The 19,537-nt window shown below is 41.6% G+C and overlaps 2 protein-coding genes across 5 annotated transcripts in view; one reads left to right on the top strand and one right to left on the bottom strand.

Moving 5' to 3' along the window:
• FBXW2 (F-box and WD repeat domain containing 2) overlaps positions 1-10,397 on the bottom strand; it is a 33,989-nt gene extending 23,592 nt beyond the window's left edge. The window contains exons 1-3 of one of the 3 annotated variants that reach the window (XM_050761218.1): positions 10,311-10,397; positions 10,106-10,214; positions 4,736-5,245 (exon numbers count right to left, since the gene is read on the bottom strand). In XM_050761218.1, coding sequence (XP_050617175.1) covers positions 4,736-5,225 — 490 coding nt within the window. In that variant the 5' untranslated portion in view covers positions 5,226-5,245; positions 10,106-10,214; positions 10,311-10,397. The other 2 variants (XM_050761220.1, XM_050761221.1) reach the window with 2 other exon arrangements.
• Positions 10,398-10,459: 62 nt separating this feature from the next.
• Positions 10,460-17,564, top strand: B3GALT9 (beta-1,3-galactosyltransferase 9). Of its 2 annotated transcripts, none has more exons than XM_050761223.1 (3): positions 10,460-10,611; positions 13,769-13,935; positions 16,232-17,564. In XM_050761223.1, exons 2-3 carry the CDS (start codon positions 13,861-13,863, stop codon positions 17,333-17,335), a joined length of 1,179 nt encoding a protein of 392 aa, XP_050617180.1. In that variant the 5' UTR covers positions 10,460-10,611; positions 13,769-13,860; the 3' UTR covers positions 17,336-17,564. The 2 variants fall into 2 exon arrangements, with proteins under 2 accessions (XP_050617180.1, XP_050617179.1); XM_050761222.1 differs by having other exon boundaries at positions 10,460-10,904.
• The last annotated feature ends 1,973 nt before the right edge of the window (positions 17,565-19,537 follow it).

Here is a 19,537-nt window from a genome sequence, read left to right as displayed (position 1 = left end):
GACTAAAGAAATGTAGACTCTTACACTGCATGAAAGAAAAAAAATCCCACCCCATTCAATATCTTAAAAATCTGAATAATACTTAAAAAAAAAAATCAGACTATTTCACAAAACTCTAGATTTCAGGTTTCTCTTGAAAAGTCAGATCTAACAACTCTTACCCTGAATCCCACCCACATGGCAAAAATTTATTACAACAGAGCAGCAGCTGCACTCTTCAGAAAGGCAAGTGTTCTTGATTTGCTATAGTCCACACAGAGACTTTTACCTCAGTCAGGTCATCTTCCTGGTCCCAGTGTGTATGTTCCACAAGAAAAGAACTGCTCTAATTCATCCATGTATGCCCTCACTTTGTTTTTCAAACAGTAGGCATCCCATAAGTAAATATCTACTTAACAGCACAAAGCATAATAGGTTCCCTTCTTACCATTTCAGAAATAAATTGTGAAAGAGAAGGATAACTATCTCAATGTCATTAGCCATCCATCTCTTTAATAAAACTGTCTATTGCGTACTCAAGGCACTAATGTGAGAGTCACTGTAAGTTTATTGCCAAATTCAGGGTTTCCCAATTCCACCACAGTGAAAATTCAATCTCTTAAGTAGCAAGATGACACGAACACATGTATAATTCTGTAACAAATACTTCTCTCACAGTTCCAGGGATGCTGCTGTTAGAAAAATTAAACTAATGCTTTGGATTATTTTCAACCACTGTACAACATAATTTTAAATATGCAAACCTGATGAATTGAATCAGAATAAAAATCCCATTAACATATAGACCCACCTAGAGAATAATCTTAAAATGCAGAATTGCAGGTATTAACTTTCCAGGTAGTTAGAGAATTCAGTGACTATTTCCCATTTACTTCCACTCCAAGTAACTGCAGTTTTTACTACATTTCAAAAATGAGGTTTGATAAGAGAAGAAAAAAACTTTTTAAAGCAAGGGGAGCTAGGCATGGTGGCTCACACCAGTAATCCTAGCATTTTGGGAGGCCGAGGCTGGCGGAGTGCTTGAGCCCAGGAGTTCGAGACCAGACTGGGCAACATGGTGAAATCCTGTCTCTACAAAAAGTACAAAAAGGAGCCAGGCATAGTGTTGCTCACTTGTAGTCCCAGTTAAACTCGGGAGGCTGACGTGGGAGGATCACCTGAGCCCAGGAGGTGGAGGTTGCAGTAAGCCAAGATCGCACCATCGTACTCCAGCATGAACTACCCTGTGAGAGGTTGTCTCCAAAAAAATTTTAAAAAAGGCAGCTGGGTGCAGTGGTTCACACCTGTAATCCCAGCACTTTGGGAGGCCGAGGCAGGCAGATCATCTGAGATCGGCAGTTTAAGACCAGCCTGACCAACATGGTGAAATCCGTCTCTACCAAAAATACAAAAATTAGCAGGGCTATATGGTGGTATGTGCCTGTAATGCCAGCTACTCAGGAGGCTGAGGCGAGAGAATCACTTGAACCCAGGAGGAGGAGGAGGTTGCAGTGAGTCGAGACTGCACCACTGTACTCTAGCCCAGGTGACAGAGGAGATCCTGTTTCAAAAAAAAAATGCTAGAGGTGGCATGAAAACAATGGTCAACTGCCAGTAGGAGCTCCAAGCTCCAAGGTGATACTGCATCTTAATCTTCTTTATTTATTTATTTTTTTTTTGAGACAGGGTCTTGCTCTGTTGCCCAGGCTGGAGTGCAGTGGCATAATCTTAGCTCACTGCAACCTCCACTTCCTGGACTCAAGCGATCGTCTCACCTCAGTCTCCCAAGTAGTTGGGACTACAGGTGTGAGCCAGCACACCCAGCTAATTTTTGTATTTTTTTGTAGAGATGAGGTTTTGCTATGTTGCCCAGGCTGGTCTCAAACTCCTGGGCTCACATAATCTACCTGCCTTGGCCTCCCAAAGTGTTGGGACTATAGGCATGAGCCCCCTCAACTTAATCTTAATCTTTTACAATCATGAGGCAAAATCTTTTAAAATCTTTTTAAATCATGAGGCAAAAGAGACATGGAAAAGCCATCACCGCAACAGAGAAAGTACATCAAAGCCTAGAAGAACTGGTGATGCTGTTCTAGTAATCAAGCTTGTAACACAAGTAAAATAAAGTGTGAAATAACATCAGGATGACAAACCAAACCATGAAAAATGCTTTAAATCAAATGTTTATTTTCTAAAATTAGTAGAGTGTCCAGCATTTCAGAGAAAATATCACCACATATTATATACCCTTAATGAATAAAGAAATGCAATTGTAAAATGGTCTTGAGAAATGATACATCTCGATATTAAATATTAATATTTAAATTGAGTCTGGTGAGACTCTTGAGGGAGAAGCAAGTTACTTAAGACTGTATTGTCATTGTATCAATTCAATCTATCTGGAAAGGGCACTAAGAAGAGCTATAAAACCAGGCCAGGCACGGTGGCTCACACCTGTAATCACAGCACTTTGGACAGCGGATCACCTGAGGGCAGGAGTTTGAGACCAGCCTGGGCAACAAGGTGAAACCCCACCTCTAATACAAATACAAAAAAATTAGCCAGGCGTGGTGGCATGTGCCTATAATCCCAGCTACTCCGGAGGCTGAGGCAGGAGAATCACTTGAACCCTGGAGACGAAGGCTGCAGTGAGCTGAGATCGTGCCACTGCACTCCAACCTGGGTGAGAGAGTGAGACTCCATCTCAAACAAACAAAAAAACATCTATAAAATCATTCAATCTTCTGTATCTGGTGATTCTACTTTTAGGCTTCTGTCCCAAATGAGCTCAAGGGAAAAAGAGGTAATACAAAGATACTAATAAAAACAGAAACAATCTGAATATGCATTGATATGTTTAAGCTTTGTGTCCTCACCCAAACCTCATCTTGAATTGCAATCCCCAGGTATTGAAGGAGAGACCTGGTGAGAGATGACTGGATCATGGGGGTGGTCCCCCATGCCGTTCTCATGATAGTGAGTTCGTTCTCTCAAAATCTGATGGTTTTATAAGGGCCTCTTCCCGCTTCACTCGCACACTCTCTCCTGCTGCCTTGTGAACAAGGTGCTTGCTTCCCCTTCACCTTCTGCCACGATCATATTGCCTTCTGCCATGACTGTAAGTTTCCTGAGGCCTTCCCAGCCATGTGGAACTATGAGTCAATTAAACCTCTTTTCTTCATAAATTACCCAGTCTTAAGCGGTTTTTTTTTTTTTAGCAGTCTGAGAATGGACTAATACATGCACTAATATGGAAATGGCTAAATAATGACTATTGATATATTTACACAAATGAACAGTTTATATTGTAACACACAAATGTTTATTAGAAGTTATCTTGGATGAAAAAGAACACCAAGTATTTCTATATATTATATACAATGTAAGGAAACAGGCATTGAATTATTAGTAAGAACTGCTTGGAGCTATTTTAAATGCTGCCTAATAATTATTTACATGCCTGTCAAAATGTATTATCTAACACATGGGCATTAGTTATAATCATATACAGAAACACATGCCCATTATAAATGGAAAATAACATATAATTTTAGATTTTTAATAACTATATTGTTTCATAAAATTACTTAATTGCCTAGTTTAAAACTATCCAACTCTCTCTGTTCCCAGGCCCAAACTCCAACTTCTACTACTTCTACTTAGAAGTAGTAGAATAATATAAATAGTATAATATACTAGTAGTATAATATAAATATATATATATATATATATTTTTTTTTTTTGAGACAGTCTCACTCTGTCGCCCAGGCTGGAGTGCAGTGGCGCAATCTCGGCTCACTGCAAGCTCCACCTCCCGGGTTCACACCATTCTCCTGCCTCAGCCTCCCAAGTAGCTGGGACTACAGGTGCCCACCACCACGCCCAGCTAATTTTTTTGTAATTTTAGTAGAGATGGGGTTTCACCATGTTAGCCAGGATGGTCTCAATCTCCTGACCTCATGATCCGCCCGCCTCGGCCTCCCAAAGTGCTGGGATTACAGGCGTGAGCCATCGCGCCTAGCCTTTTTTTTTTTTTTTTTGGAGATGGGAGCCTCACTCTGTCACCCAGGCCAGAGTGCAGTGGCACGATCTCAGCTCACTGCAACCTCCGCCTCCCGTGTTCAAGCGATTCTCCTGTCTCAGCCTCCTGAGTAGCTGGGATTATAGGTGCAAGCCGCCATGCCTGGCCTCTTTTTCGTATTTTAGTAGAGACGGGATTTCACCACATTGCCCAGTCTGGTCTCGAACTCCTGAGCTCAGACAATCCACCCGCCGCAGCTTCCCAAAGTGTTAGAATTACAGACGTGAACAACGGGGCCCGGCCTCCTTTCCCGTATGTTGAAGATACAGAGAGGTTAAGTAACTCAGCCAAAATGATCTAACTACTTGCGAGGAGTAGATACCAATTTTTCCACTGTTTTTCCTCAAATACAGTGCCAACAGAAAAAGAAACAGAATTTAACAACCTGGAGGACTATACATGGAGGAAACACAGAGAAAATGTAATCTACAGCTTTGTAATTTCGCATAATGTTTAAAAGACAGTCTGAAGCGTTTTTCTCATAAAATTTTATAAAAATGATTGTGTTCTCTACAAAGAAGGAAGAGGATAAGGGGGGGAATCCACTCAGGGATGGAGGAAAAAAAAGTCACTGTACATATCTCATATAATCAACACTTGTCATTCTCAAAGCTGAAGACTGGTTCAAGTTGAAATTCAAAACAAAACCCAAAAAACAGTTTCAACATCTCTTACCTGTACAGAGAAGTCCATCTTTGTAGTAAAGTGCATACACTCTGGCACTGTGTCCAATTAATGATGAGGTCTCAAAGGCTTCATGGTCCTCCAGTTGCTTCATTCTCAAAATAGCCTTCAAATAAACCTTCTTCCAGTGCAAAGCGTCCTGAACAGAATCATCTATCTGCCAGCCCAAATTTTTACATGCAGTCTGCCACACCTCTGTACAGGCACTTATCACCTTATTCCACTGTTTAGAGACGAGGCAGCATGTGAGTAAAGTCTGAGGATCGAGCCATTTTAACAAATAAAAACTGAGCTCCAGGGGAAGGAGTTTGAGGAAGTCCCGCTTGAGGAGAGTCTCTAGGTTATTGGAGAGATGCCTGAGCTGGACTGCCCCACTCAGACTAATCAGGTGATCCAGAGTTTCATTTTTCTGCAAGTCCGTCAGAGAAAGAAATGTAACAGAAATGTTATCAAGCCATGTCTCAAAGTCCTTTCTCTCCATAAGGTTATGGAAAATTTTACCTGTGGCACATCAAAATATTGTATTAGTTCTGCTCAAAAAGACTGTTCAAGCAAGACTGCTAACAAATGAAGTATTAAAAATTAGTGTAAAAAAATCTGCCATTACAACTTTATGCATAGTTACATTACAACTTTACAGTTAATACACTATATTTATCTGAACACTTTCCATGCACACAAAAGAAAACACATTTGAGAAAACATACTTTAACAAATCATGATCTCCAAAACATAAGTCAGTGAAACAGATTGGTGTGTGTGACTTATTCCTTTTGAAGTCCTTTTGCACATGCTACATGCATCTTCATAGTAATAGATTTACCAACAATTCATTATAAAACAGTATATTTTATAATACACCCCTCCCCCATCAAAACCATTATAAAACAATTTCCTTAATGAATTCCTTAATACATTCTATTTGAGTACTAAAATCACAAAAGCAAGCACCAGGATGTGACAATCAGAAACAAGTTTCCTGAGCAGTAACCTGAGACACTGATTATCATGGCAGGCACAACCTGTCACCAAAATCATAGAACTGACTACTTGGTTTTGCAACAGATGTTCAGATGAAAAGGTTTAGGGAAGAAAAGTAAGCAGGTGTAGTAAGTTATCTGCCTCAGAAATTCTGGTTCTTCCAACTTCTTTATGGCACTGCCTGTTTCTAACATGAATTACCAAAGATCTTATTTGGCTTTAGTTTGTTTTTATAAGCCTCGTATGAGCTAGTGACAACTCTTAACCATGTGCCCCAGGGAGCCATGAGGGTCCTGGAGGCCTGCACAAATAAAGCAAATTAATAATCCTTGTGTTTATAAAACACCAAAAAACAGACATTATAATCTTCACTTTGCAAATGAGGAAACCACAGGTTAGAGAAGGTATGTGATTTGCCTATGTTCACAGGGCTCTTAAATAGCCACAGAACAGACTGGATGCCAGTGTTCTCAAGATCAGGGTACCAAGCTCTCTCTCTGAAATAAGTGACAACCAGGAGAACCACGACCTAGTGGTAAGATCTGGGGGTAGCGTGTCTACCCATTAGACCATTTTCTCTTTTAGGAGAACGACAAATTGCTCCTGAGCTAACTGTAACAAACAATTTTTTTAAAGTATCCTGTATTAGTGTCAACTGGTATTAATTCACTCTTAATGAGGATTAAACTAATGAAAGATAACAAAAAAATAACCAGTAGAAACTATCTTTCTCAAGACTATGTGTTGATAGATGTTAATGCTGGGTGATGGGTACATTGGGATTTATTATTCTCTTTATTTCCATATATTCAAATATTTTCACGATTTAATAAAAACTTTCCTTCTGAATACTCAGTTTCTCACGAGACTGTCATATTAATTTTAAAAACATATGTCCAAATTAATGTGAAAAAGGAAAGTTAATTTCTTTCCAGACATATCACCTAGATCAGGTCTACACAAAAAGCAAGATCTCATCTTCCAACTTTGTTAATGTAAGGTGAGTAAAATCGTGAGTGTCCAATATCAAAATTGGCAATAACATTCTTAGACAAATAAGCAGTCCGATTTATTAGTAGAAGCAACCAAACCTTGCAATGACATATGTGCGAATACTTTTGATTTCTGGAACTGTGACTAGACTTCAAGCTAATACTTCTGAAGCCAAAGTTTGGGCTAGAGAGGATTTATTAATTTGTATTAAAAATGTACTTAGCTGACAAAAAATTATCAGATAGCTAAAAGTTTTATCGACTTATCACGCAATAACAAGCCCCCTCCTTCCTCTAAATCCTAACAATCCTCTTATCTATATAACATTTCTTCAAAATCTCTATTTTTAAAAAATAATTTGCAACAAGACAAAGCAATTATGTTCTGTGGGCATCTGCATACTGTCACAATAGCTAGTTAATTAATATTGGTCAATTAAAAACACACACCAAAACACCTGCTCCAGAAACATTTTTAACAGTGAAAAGTGTGGTGTGGGAAGCTTCCTCCATCACATCTACATATACACACATACACACACATGCTGACACACATCTATTGTAGAAATGCTTGTATTTAAGTGAGCTGAATTGTTACTCAAATAGCTACAAGGCAAATTTAGAATACTCATTAAAATCTTATCAGGTTCCCATCATTCACAAATATCTAAGAGACATACTATAACATGCCAAATTCACATGTATACCTATGTAACAAACCTACACGTTGTGCACAAGTATCCTAGAACTTAAAGTATAATTTTTTTAAAAAGTCAAATTAATGTGCCGATGACACCGCTAAAGATTATGGAAGAAGCTTTTTCAGAGAGCACCTCTAAAAAGCTCAGCCATATCTGAGATTTAAATATTCTCCTAACTCTTAATAAAAAAATTTTCCCAACTTTTAGATTGCCTTTTAAACCACTCAATCCCTTGTAGGATTGAGCAGTTCACCTCTGATTATTCTGAAAAAGGCATTTTTTTTCCCCTAAAAAAGCAAGTCTCACTAACCGCAGAATGTATTATTTAAAAACACCAATTTTTTACTTTTCCAAAAGGATCAACTAACTTTGGAGGGGGCTTTCTAAGGTAACAAGTCTAAACTGGACTCTTTTAGGCAGCCTCTAGAAATATCATATACTGGTTGCACAAACCTCAGGAAATGGGATTTCAATTCAACATGAGAAGCTTTTAAATCTCAGCGCTTTCCAACAATGGAATAGCTCCCTCCAGAGTAGTTAGTTTCCCATTACCACGAACAGTCAAGGACAGTTGCACACAGAGGCAGAATGTGATACATGAAAATGCTTTGGAGGTCAAATGTTTTACTGATTCAACCACTTCCTATGTGATTACGGGCATGTCCAACTAACTTTTAAGCTTCAGTTTTATCATCTGTAAAATGGAAGCTATCATCCAACTTGAAGGGTGAAACTTAGAAATATAGCAAGGACAAGCTTAGCACAGTGTACAGTCTAGGGGGTAAAAACTCAAATGGTACTTTTTGTTAGTTTTATTACTATGAATATCTGGCAGGAAAGATTTCTGTGACACTGAGGCTGGAATGGACATGACCACTAACATCTCTTTCGACCCCATCATCTTACCACAAAGTTTCTCTTCAAAATACCCGGAAGAAAAACTCAAGGGCTCAAACTTACTAGGGGTTTAACTTGATAATTAAGAGCACCTGTTGGCCGGGCACGGTGGCTCACGCCTGTAATCCCAGCACTTTGGGAGGCCGAGGCGGGCGGATCACGAGGTCAGGAGATCGAGACCATCCTGACTAACACAGTGAAACCCCGTCTCTACTAAAAATACAAAAAAAATTAGCCGGGTGTGGTAGCGGGCGCCTGTAGTCCCAGCTACTTGGGAGGCTGAGGTAGGAGAATGGCGTGAACCCGGGAGGCGGAGCTTGCAGTGAGCCGAGATCGCGCCACTGCACTCCAGCCTGGGCAACAAATCGAGACTCCGTCTCAAAAGAAAAGAAAAGAAAAGAAAAGAGCACCTGTTTATTGCAGGCTCTCGTTTCCCAGCAGGTGCCTTATTCTATCCACATTCCCTGCTGTTTGGCCCCCTTACCCCACACCTCTACCTCAGAGTTAACATTCAACTTGCCCTCTTGCATTCAGTATCAATAATCACAAAGTGGGTCATGTAACAAAAAGACTCCTAAATTGGAAAAAGAGAGCCCGGGTTTGGTCTCAGGTTCTGCCATTAACTCCCTATGTTACCTTAGGCAACTCACATATTTATATTGGTTTTAAAGAAAAAGTACCACTGGTAAACATCTCATTTGATCTTCATAACCTCATGGAAGGTATCAGTAATGCCGCCCTTAACTAACATGATAAGGAAATTTATGGCTCAAGAAGTGGAGTGGCTTTCCCAGAATGGCATAGGAAGTAGCAGGCTCAATATTTTGCCCAGTACCCACCCTCCCCAAACCTATACTCTGAGGTGTTAGAGACAGGACCTTCTGGAAAACAGTGTAAATGTGTTTTCCCCACCTCCTCCTCCATCAGAACCTGGCCTAGCCAAGAGTGAAAGCAACATAATTGTTAGTGTTAGAGGGAAGGAGGCTTCATTTCCCCCTCTTTTCTTATCAAGGAGTACAGAGGCGTTGAAAATGTATACACACCTATAAACTTACATATGCATAAAATGTATTCTGAATATTCAAGAAGCTGACAACCCTGGTTGCCTCCAGACAGAACTGGAGAAAAGGAATGAGAGGTCCCTTTTTATCGTATACCTTTTAAAACTGAAAACCATGTAAGTATGATATACTATCAAAAGACAGCCTTTAGTTTTAAGGTGAATTTTTTAAAGCTTTGAAAGAATACAAATGTTTATAAAAATGCGTTCTGCAACTCCACTTGTTGCTGGGTGACCTTGGGCAAAACACTTCACCTGTCTCACGCCCTGTTTCCTCACTTGTAAAATACAGCCACGAAGAGCATTACCTACAAGGGCTTTTATGAGGGTTAAACAAGATAGTGCACGTAAAGCGTTTAGCACAGTACCCGGCACGCTGTAAGCCTACAGTAAATGTCGGTTACCATTTTCACTCAGCATTAATATTGTTATCTTTGCTTTACTTCAAGCAGCAACCCCCACACACACCTGTTTTCACGGCATACCCACAATTATGGCGCAGCACAGCTCTTTGTACTTCATAAACCACCTCATCACACTTCATCATCTTTCAAACATTTGGTAGCCCTGGGACATCACTGTTAACTCATTTTGCAGCTAAGGAAATGGAGGCAGTAGGAGGCAGTAACTCCGAAACCCTGTTTTCCCATTTCTAAAATCCAGATCCCATCAACCCATTCGTCGCTCCCAGGTCCCTTGCTCTCGGAACCGTGTTCCGCGCGGCACTGACCTGAGCGAGCGCCCCGGGGCCCGGGACCTCGAGCCGGGTTCACAGCTACTAGGCACGCTCGGGCCGCCAGAGCCTCGCAGCGGCCGGGTCCGCTCCGCAGCCATGGCGCCTGCAGGGAGAGAAAAACAGCCAAGGCGCGGCAGGTCAGCAGCGGCGCGGGCGCCTGAAAGTCCCCTCCCCGACCGGCCCCGCCTCGCATACAGACCTGGACCTGCGGCCGCCGCTCCCGGTCCACAGCCTCACTGGGGAGCGGCTTCCGGTGCTGCCTGCGTCATCTCCGCGCGTCCCTCATGTCCGCGCGTCCCTCAGCTCCGCGGCGCCCGGCGGAAGTGGCTGCACTTCCGGTCCCCGCCCCGAGGTGGGTGGTGGGTGGTAGGAGGCTGGAGGCCAGGAGTAGGGATTGGGAGGAGAGCGTTCCGGGAAGTTGAACGCTCGCCGCGCGGCCCTGACGGTGCTTAGGCCGGATGCAACCTAGAACAGAGCTTCTTTTCGTACCGTACATCCAGGTTTGCACAGCGCTTTTGTGTCGCTCCTCCAATCCGATCTTGCACCAGCTCTGCAGTAGGCTTTCTTATTATCCTCATTTTCGGAGGAGAGGGAGCTGTGGCTCAGGGAAGTTGAGACGTGTCCAAATTCATACGACCTGTTGGGCCCCTCTTTATCCCGAACACTGTTCTAGGGGATAGGGTTCGTGAACAAAAAACGCAAAAATCCCTGACCGCCGGGGGCTTACATCTATTAGAAGGAGGAAGACAGATAGACTAAGTAAGGCATGTGAAAAGGAGAGAAATAAATCAAGGTAAGGAGGTTGTTGAATGAAAAAAGACAGTCAAGTGATGTAGATTTGAATGAATCACAACATTTACACTCTAGCTATGCCCTGGTTACTTCACCTCTCAGACTTTGCTTCATCTGCATGGAAGTTATAGTGAACTCCCCATCGGTAGGCTCTGAGGATTGAAGGAAATTAAGCATGCAAACCTTTTTGCTTCAAGAACTAAAACTGAGCTAAAAAATTCCACGCACTCTTTCTCAACACTTGTTGTGTACCATCTCACTCAGCTCCCACAACAACCGCACAAGCTGGTAACTATTATTAGGCCCATTTTTAGAGATCGGGAAACTGAAATCAAAAGAGGTTTAGGCATCTTGCCTAAGGTCATAGTAAATGGCTGTCGTTGGATTTCAACCCAAACTGACTTCAGAGCACAAGTTACCATTTTTTTTTTTTTTTTTTTTGAGGCAACGTATCACTCTGTGGCTCAGGCTGGAGTACAGTGACAACGATCTTGGCTCACTGCAGCCTCAACTTCTCCAGGCTCAAGCGATCCTCCCACCTCAGCCTCCTGAGTAGATGGGACCACAGATGCATGTCACCATGCCCAGCTAATTGTGTGTGTGTGTGTGTGTGTGTGTGTATTTTTGTAGAGGCAGGGTTTTGCTGTGTTGCCCGGGCTGGTCTTGTACTTCTAGGCTCAAGTGATCCACCTGCCTGGGCCTCCCAAAAAGTGCTCGGATTACAGGGGTGAACCATGATGCCCAGCACACAAGTTATCCTCGTTTCTCTGTAAGGGTTCCTAAACCATATATGCATACACGCACATTCACATGCATCTTATACCAACACTGTCCAATAGGCCTTTTGCCTATGATGGAGTTGTTCTCTTGGTGCTGTCCAATAAGGCAGTCACTAGAAACCCCATCTCTACTTGTGGCTACTGGCGTAAACCCGGGAACACTGAGATTGCACTCCAAAGAGCACTCCCTGATGTAACCTGATGTAAATGAACTAAATTCTTAATTTTAATTTTAATAGCCACATGTGGCTAATGGCTACCATGCTTGATAGCACAGTCCAATAATATAACATAAACAATGACAGAGACACATATCCAGTAGACAGTAGAGCATGGCCAAGGTTCCAAGCATCCTGACTTCATCTAGGCTACTTGAAACAAGGGAAATAAAAATTGATTATGTGGGGTGGAAGTCAACTACGGTGTCCTAAAAGTAAGGTCTCAAGAGAGCAAATTTGATTTGCTAAGCAACAAGATGTCACTCTAGACTTCTAAGTCAGAACATGACTGATGACAGCATTATAAGACATTTAGGAAGACATGGATAATACAGATTGGATACTTTCTATGAAAGGGAAGGCAGTAGCAGGGTAATCAAGAAAATCAAGCACCCGTATCTCTGGAGCAAACATTCTCAACCCCAGTACAGTTTGATGAATCAAATTGAAAAGTGCAGATGGAGCTGCCCCAGAGATAATATTGTTTGGACCTCTCATAACAAAGAAACCAAATTGTGCAAATTTAAGCCCAGAGGGGATCCAGGAGCAAAATTCATGACTATAAAACATGTTTTAAATTGCAAAATGGAAGTAATATTTAATGAAATACAAGACCTATTCAATTGTTAATTTCAGTATATGTAAAATTGTTAAATTCAATATATGTAAAATTCCTTTTTTTTTTTTTTTTTTTTTTTTTTTTTTGAGACGGAGTCTTGCTCTGTCGCCCAGGCTGGAGTGCAGTGGCCGGATCTCAGCTCACTGCAAGCTCCGCCTCCCGGGTTTACGCCATTCTCTTGCCTCAGCCTCCTGAGTAGCTGGGACTAGAGGCGCCCGCCACCGCACCCGGCTAGTTTTTTTTTTGTATTTTTTAGTAGAGACGGGGTTTCTCCGTGTTAGCCAGGATGGTCTTGATCTCCTGACCTCGTGATCCGCCCGTCTCGGCCTCCCACAGTGCTGGGATTACAGGCTTGAGCCACCGCGTCCGGCCTAAAATTCCCTTTCATTTGAAATTTTAGGTTAGATTTTTTCCCACCTTGTAAATATTTTCAAGATTGTGTAATGATTGCTGAGAAAACATAGCTTTAAATATAAGAAGTTATTCCTAGCCAAAGAATTACAAAAGCTGTTGTAAATGGCTATTGGATGTTGAAGGAAAGGATGAAATATAGTCTGATATGAGAACAGAATGCTCAGTATAATTGCTTGTGTGACAGGAACATGAAAATATGCTGAATGTTGTTTATTTTCTTGAAATAAACTTGCTGGTAAAAATGATGTTTGGGATAATTCCTACACATGCATGCTCCAGGAAAGGAGAAAACATCAAATGTTTAGTTTCTTCAATTCCGGCTAAAATGGACTATATGTTGTCTTCCATTTTGAGCTAAACTTGCCTGGGGGAGGTAGTTCAGATGACTTAAAATTGATTTAGTAAAGTGCTTGCATAGCCCATACTAGGGATTCTGAATCTTTCCCAATGAGCCGTACACCAGACCTCAGCATATGATGTTTCTTTGGGAGAAAATAACGCACCCACTACGGATGAAAAATATTCCTCTATGTCTAGCACAGTTTTTGCATGTGTATGTACCAGGGAGCAGGCATTACTCCAGCTGTTTAGTTTCTTGAGATGCACTCCAAAAATATAGGTTATATCTACTTGCGCAGCAATGCTGTGGAGAAGTGACCTGGGTAACTGTTCTTTGAACTTCCACACATACTTTACCAGGAACTCAGTATAAAGACATGGGGTCAGTTTCATGAAGTACACAGGGTTGGAAGCATTTGAAGAGGTTTGCTTTTTCTATTCTTTGTTCTGGATTCACTCTAGCTGTAACATGATCAGCACCCACTCTTCTGTGCAGTCAGCAGGTATTCTAGGATCAAAGCTCAGGTTGATTGGCAAGAAACCTTATCCTCTTTACCGCAATTGCTGTTGGACTGGAGTGATCCTGAGATGCGTTTGGGCATAACTTGGCATCTGAACTCAATAATTTCTAAGACCCTGAAATTGCTCACAGGCAACATGCAAGTAAGTTTCTTATAATCTTTAAAGCATTTGATATCTAGTAAAATAGGCTTTGAGGAAGCTGAAACTTTTTCTATGTGTAAATGAGAAAATGGAAAGGAGTTCAGGTTATCATTGCTGGTTTTTTTTGTTGTGTTGTGTTTTTTGACTATTTAAAGAACATAGGGGCCAGGCGCGGTGGCTCACGCCTGTCATCTCAGCTCTTTGGGAGGCCGAGGCAGGCGGATCACCTGAGGTCAGGAGTTCAAGACCACCCTAGCCAATGTGGTGAAACCCCGTCTCTACTAAAAGTACAAACATTACCTGGGAGTGGTCGTGCATGCCTGTAATCCCAGCTACTTGGGAGGCTGAGGCAGGAGAATCTCTTGAACCTGGGAGGTGGAGGTTGCAGTGAGCCAAGATTATGCCACTACACTCTAGCCTGGGCCACAGAGTAAGACTCTGTCTCAAAAATAAAGAGAAAGAAAGAAAGAGCGAGCAAGGGAAGAAGGGAGGGAGGGAGGGTGGGAGGGAGGGAAAGAAGGAAAGGGAAGGAAGGAAGGAAGGGGGGGGAAGGAAGGAAGGAAGGAAGGAAGGAAGGAAGGAAGGAGAGAGAAAAGAAAAGATAGGAGTTGTGATTCTCCAGTGGTTAAAAGTGAGCTTTGGAGCTGGGCACAGTGGCTCTCACCTGTAATCCCAGCACTTTGGAAGGCCGAGGTGGGCGAATCACCTGAGATCAGGAGTTTGAAACCAGCCTGGCCAACATTGCAAAACCCCATCTCTACTAAAAATAGCAAAATTAGCTGGGTGTGGTGGCAGACGCCTGAAATCCCAGCTACTCAGGAGGCTGAGGCATGAGAATCGCTTGAACCCAGAAGGCGGAGGTTGCAGTGAGCCAAGATCTGTAGCCTGGGAGAAAGAGCGAGACTCCGTCTCAAAAAAAAAAGAGTGAGCTTTGGAATCTGACCGATTTGAGTTCAAATCATGCCCTATCCTAACCTCTTACCCACTGTGTGATCTTGGGCAAATTACTAAGCTGCTCAGATGCTCAGCTTAATTATGAAAATAACCTATCTGAAAGGGATATTACCAGGGCTAAATGAGTTAAGACACATAAAATGCTTATCACAATGCCTGGCACAAAAGCAAGTGCATAATAGGAGGTAACAATTATTATGGGAGGCTTTATTGATTGAAGATCCAATGAAAAGGGATTTAATTCATTTAATATTCCCTGGCTCTGTTATATTACAATTCTGCACCTGTCCTTTCAAACAGAAAGTTTTCGTCTGCATTGATGAGGTAGAGTAAGCTTGGCCTAGATCTATCTTACATCTCTGAAGAGGTGCTATGCAGATAGCAGTAATCTGTCCATATCGATGGAAATGTGAGATAGATTAGGAGACGTTGTCTTTATTTATTTATATTTTTTTTGAGATGGAGTCTCGCTCTGTCGCCCGGGCTGGAGTGCAGTGGCCGGATCTCAGCTCACTGCAAGCTCCGCCTCCCAGGTTTACGCCATTCTCCTGCCTCAGCCTCCCGAGTAGCTGGGACTACAGGCGCCCGCCACCTCGCCTAACTAGTTTTTTGTTTGTTTGTTTTTTTTTCAGTAGAGACGGGGTTTCACCAGGTTAGCCAGGATGGTCTTGATCTCCTGACCTCGTGATCCGCCTGTCTTGGCCTCCCAAAGTGCTGGGATTACAGGCTTGAGCCACCGCGCCCGGCCAGGAGACATTGTCAAAACAAACTCAGTATTAGATTGAATTGGAAAGTCATACTAGAAGAATGTAAATATTTGATAGTAGCCAGGATGCCATGGCTAACAAAAGCAGCCACTTCATGGAAAAATAGCCCCTGACTTTTGTAATTAGAGAAGAAATGGATCCAGGTGCTCCCATTCAAGAAAGAACATCATGTATTTTCCTACAGGTTTTTATCACAATGATACCACTTGTTAAGTTATATCCATGTGTCTGTGTCCAATTCTTGGTAATCACAATGTCCAAGACAGTGCCTTGTATATAGTAAGTAAGCAAGCTTTTATCCAAACAAGCAAGAAAACAACCAACTAACACTTTACTCCGTGTTCACTTTGTGCCAAATGCTGGAATCAGCAGCACTGGAGAAGACAGAGACACGATGCCTGCTGTCCAGGAGACCATGATCTAGTGGAAGAAATAGATAATAACAATATATCACAATAAACACTTAAAGTAGAGTGTACTGCTAAATGCTGTGAGAGGTCCGTATAGGGCTCAGTGAGGGCAAAAACAGGAATAGAGATGAAGCCTGAGTGAACACTTGTCCTTTTCTTTTTTAGGTGACTTTCTGCAGACTTCGGACTCACCAGTGGTGTTTCATTCTTTTTAATGTCATCCTATTTCATGCCTTGCTTTTTGGGGCTGACTTTGTGGAGGAATACTTTCTGCATTCTTTGCCTTATATAGATATGAAAGTTCTTGAAATTAAGAATAAGGCAAGAAAATTGAACATAGAACCCCTAAGAAGTAATCTCTCCAAATATTATGTCCTGAGCCAGTCGGAAGTATGTAAAGGGAAGAACATTTTTCTGCTGTCTCTTGTCTTCAGTAGCCCAGGAAATGGAACAAGACGGGACCTCATTAGGAAAACTTGGGGCAATGTGACCAGTGTCCAAGGGCATCCCATTCTCACACTGTTTGCTTTGGGAATGCCTGTTTCAGTGACTACCCAGAAAGAGATCAACAAAGAGTCCCGTAAGAATAATGATATAATTGAAGGAATCTTCTTGGACAGTTCTGAGAACCAAACCCTGAAGATCATTGCAATGATACAGTGGGCTGTGGCTTTCTGCCCTAATGCCCTGTTCATTCTCAAGGTAGATGAGGAGATGTTTGTCAATCTACCAAGCTTGGTAGACTATCTTCTCAATCTGAAAGAACACCTAGAAGATATCTATATAGGAAGAGTTATTCATCAGGTTACACCCAATAGAGATCCTCAGAACAGAGACTTTGTCCCTCTTAGTGAGTACCCAGAAAAATACTACCCAGATTACTGCAGTGGCGAGGCCTTTATAATGTCCCAAGATGTGGCTCGAATGATGTATGTGGTTTTCAGAGAAGTACCCATGATGGTGCCAGCTGATGTGTTTGTAGGAATTTGTGCTAAGTCCGTTGGCCTTATACCCATCCACAGCTCAAGGTTTTCTGGGAAAAGGCACATTAGATACAACAGATGTTGCTATAAGTTCATTTTTACATCCTCAGAAATTGCGGATCCTGGAACGCCCCTGGCATGGAAGGAAATTAATGATGGAAAAGAATGTACACTGTTTGAGACATACTATGGGATCGTTTCCTGCAAACTTCTGACGTACCTTGACAGCTTTAAACGTTTTCACATGAAGACCATAAAAAACAATCCCACGTATTTTGGTGATTAGGATTTCTTTAATTTTCCTTACGAGTCGATTATTTTAAAGTTACCTTCTACCCTGTTATGGAAAGCATCCCTTCTTTCTGTGTTTTATGTAGGTTCTCTGAATCTTTAATTTTACTTGCAAAGGTACAAAATGTTTTCTGTGCTCTGGTGTACTCAATTACTGAGATCTCATTTTAAGAAATTTAAGTTGGTGTAGCATGATTCTTTTCAAAATAAAATATTTCTTTCAGAAGAGAAAACATTATGTTTCATTGTTTGTTTTGTTTTTTGGGTTTTTTTGTTTTGTTTTTTTGAGACAGGATCTGGCTCTGTTGCCCAGGCTGGAGTCAGTGGCGCAACATCGGCTTACTGCAACCTCCACCGCCTGGGCTCAAGGGTTCCTCCCACCTCAGCCTTTTGAGTAGTTGAGACTATAGGCGTGAGCCACCATGCCCGGCTAATCTTTTTTGTTTGTTTGTTTTTTGAGACAAGAGTCTCACTGTGTCACCCAGGCTGAAGTGCAGTGGCACCATCTTAGCTCACTACAACCTCTGACTCCCGATTCAAGCAGTTCTGCCTCAGCCTCCCAAGTAGCTGGGATTACAGGTGCCTGCCACCACGCCTGGCTAATTTTTTGTATTTTTAGTAGAGACAGGGTTTCACCATGTTGGCCAGGCTGGTCTCGAACTCCTGGCCTCAAGTGATCCACCCACTTCAGTCTCCCAAAGTGTTGGGATTACAGGTGTGGGGAACCACACCTGGCCAATATTACAATTTATTATAACTAAGTTTTTTTTATAAACTGACAAAAATTATGTATATTTATGTTGTACAACATGTTTTGATATATGTATATGCTATTGAATGGCTAAATCAAGCTATTTAACATATGCATCACTTGACATTTTTTTTTGTAGTGAGAACACTTAAAATCTACTAGCAATTATCAAATATTCATATATTGTTGTTAACTGTCATGACCATGATGTCATGACAGATCTCTTGAACTTACTCCTCATGTCTGACAAAAATATTGGCTCTCTTGGCCATATCTGCCAAGTTTTCCCAACCCCCAGCCTCTGGTAACCTCCATTTTCTCTCTGTTTCTATGAATTTGAGTTTTTTTACACCCCACATATAAGTGAGCTCATGCCCTTATTTGTCCTTCAATGCCTGGTTTATTTCACTTAACATAATGCACTCCAGGGTCATCCATATTGTTGGAAATGACAGGATTTCTTTCATTTATAAGGCTGAATAGCATTTTATTGTGGATATATACCACATTTTCTTGATTTATTCATGCACTGGTGGACACTTAGATAGATGCCACTAATCTTGTGAATAATGCTGCATTGAATATGGGGAGTGCAGATATCTCTTTGACATACTGATTTAATATCTTTTGGATATATATCCAATAGCGGAATTGCTAGATTTTATGGTAGTTCTATTTTTATTTTTGTGAGGCACTTCCATAATGGCTGTATTATTGGTTTACCATAATGGCTCATTGTGGTTTTACTTTGCATTTCCCTGATGATTAGTGGTATTGAGCTTTTTTTTTTTTTTTTTTTTTTTTTCCACATACCTGTTGGCCATTTGTACTTCTTCTTTTGAGAAATGTCTATTTAGGGCCTTTGGTCATTTCTAAATCGGGTTATTTGGGCAGGGCACGGTGGCTCATGGCTGTTATCCCAGCACTTTGGGAGGCCAAGGCGGGTGGATCACCTGAGATAGTTCAAGACCAGCCTGGCCAACAGGGTGAAACCCCGTCTCTACTAAACATACAAAAAATTAGCTGGACATGGTGGTACGTGCCTGTAATCCCAGCTACTGTGGAGGCTGACACAGGAGAATCGCTTGAAACCAAGAGGTGGAGGTTGCAGTGAGCTGAGATCATGCCACTGCACTCCAGCCTGGGCAACAGTCTGAGACTCCATCTCAAAAAAAAATAAATAAATAAAATAAATAAATCAAGTGATTTGTTTTCATGCTATTGTGTTGTTTGAGTCCCTTATCTGTTTGTTCCCCAGAACAGATATATGGCTTGCAAATATTTTCTCCCATTCCATAGGTTATCTCTTCACTGATTGCTGCTTTTGATATGCACAAGCTTTATAGTTTGATATAATCTCATTTGTCTATTTTAGCTTTTGTTGCCTATACTTAAGGGGTCATAGCCAAGAAAATCTTCGCTCAGACCAATGTCATGGAGCTTCCT

This window comes from Macaca thibetana, chromosome 15 (assembly GCF_024542745.1).
Source record: "Macaca thibetana thibetana isolate TM-01 chromosome 15, ASM2454274v1, whole genome shotgun sequence".
Classification (NCBI taxonomy): Eukaryota; Metazoa; Chordata; class Mammalia; order Primates; family Cercopithecidae; genus Macaca; species Macaca thibetana.
Note: the sequence above shows the minus strand (reverse complement) of the source record. Positions and strands in the feature narration are given on the sequence as shown.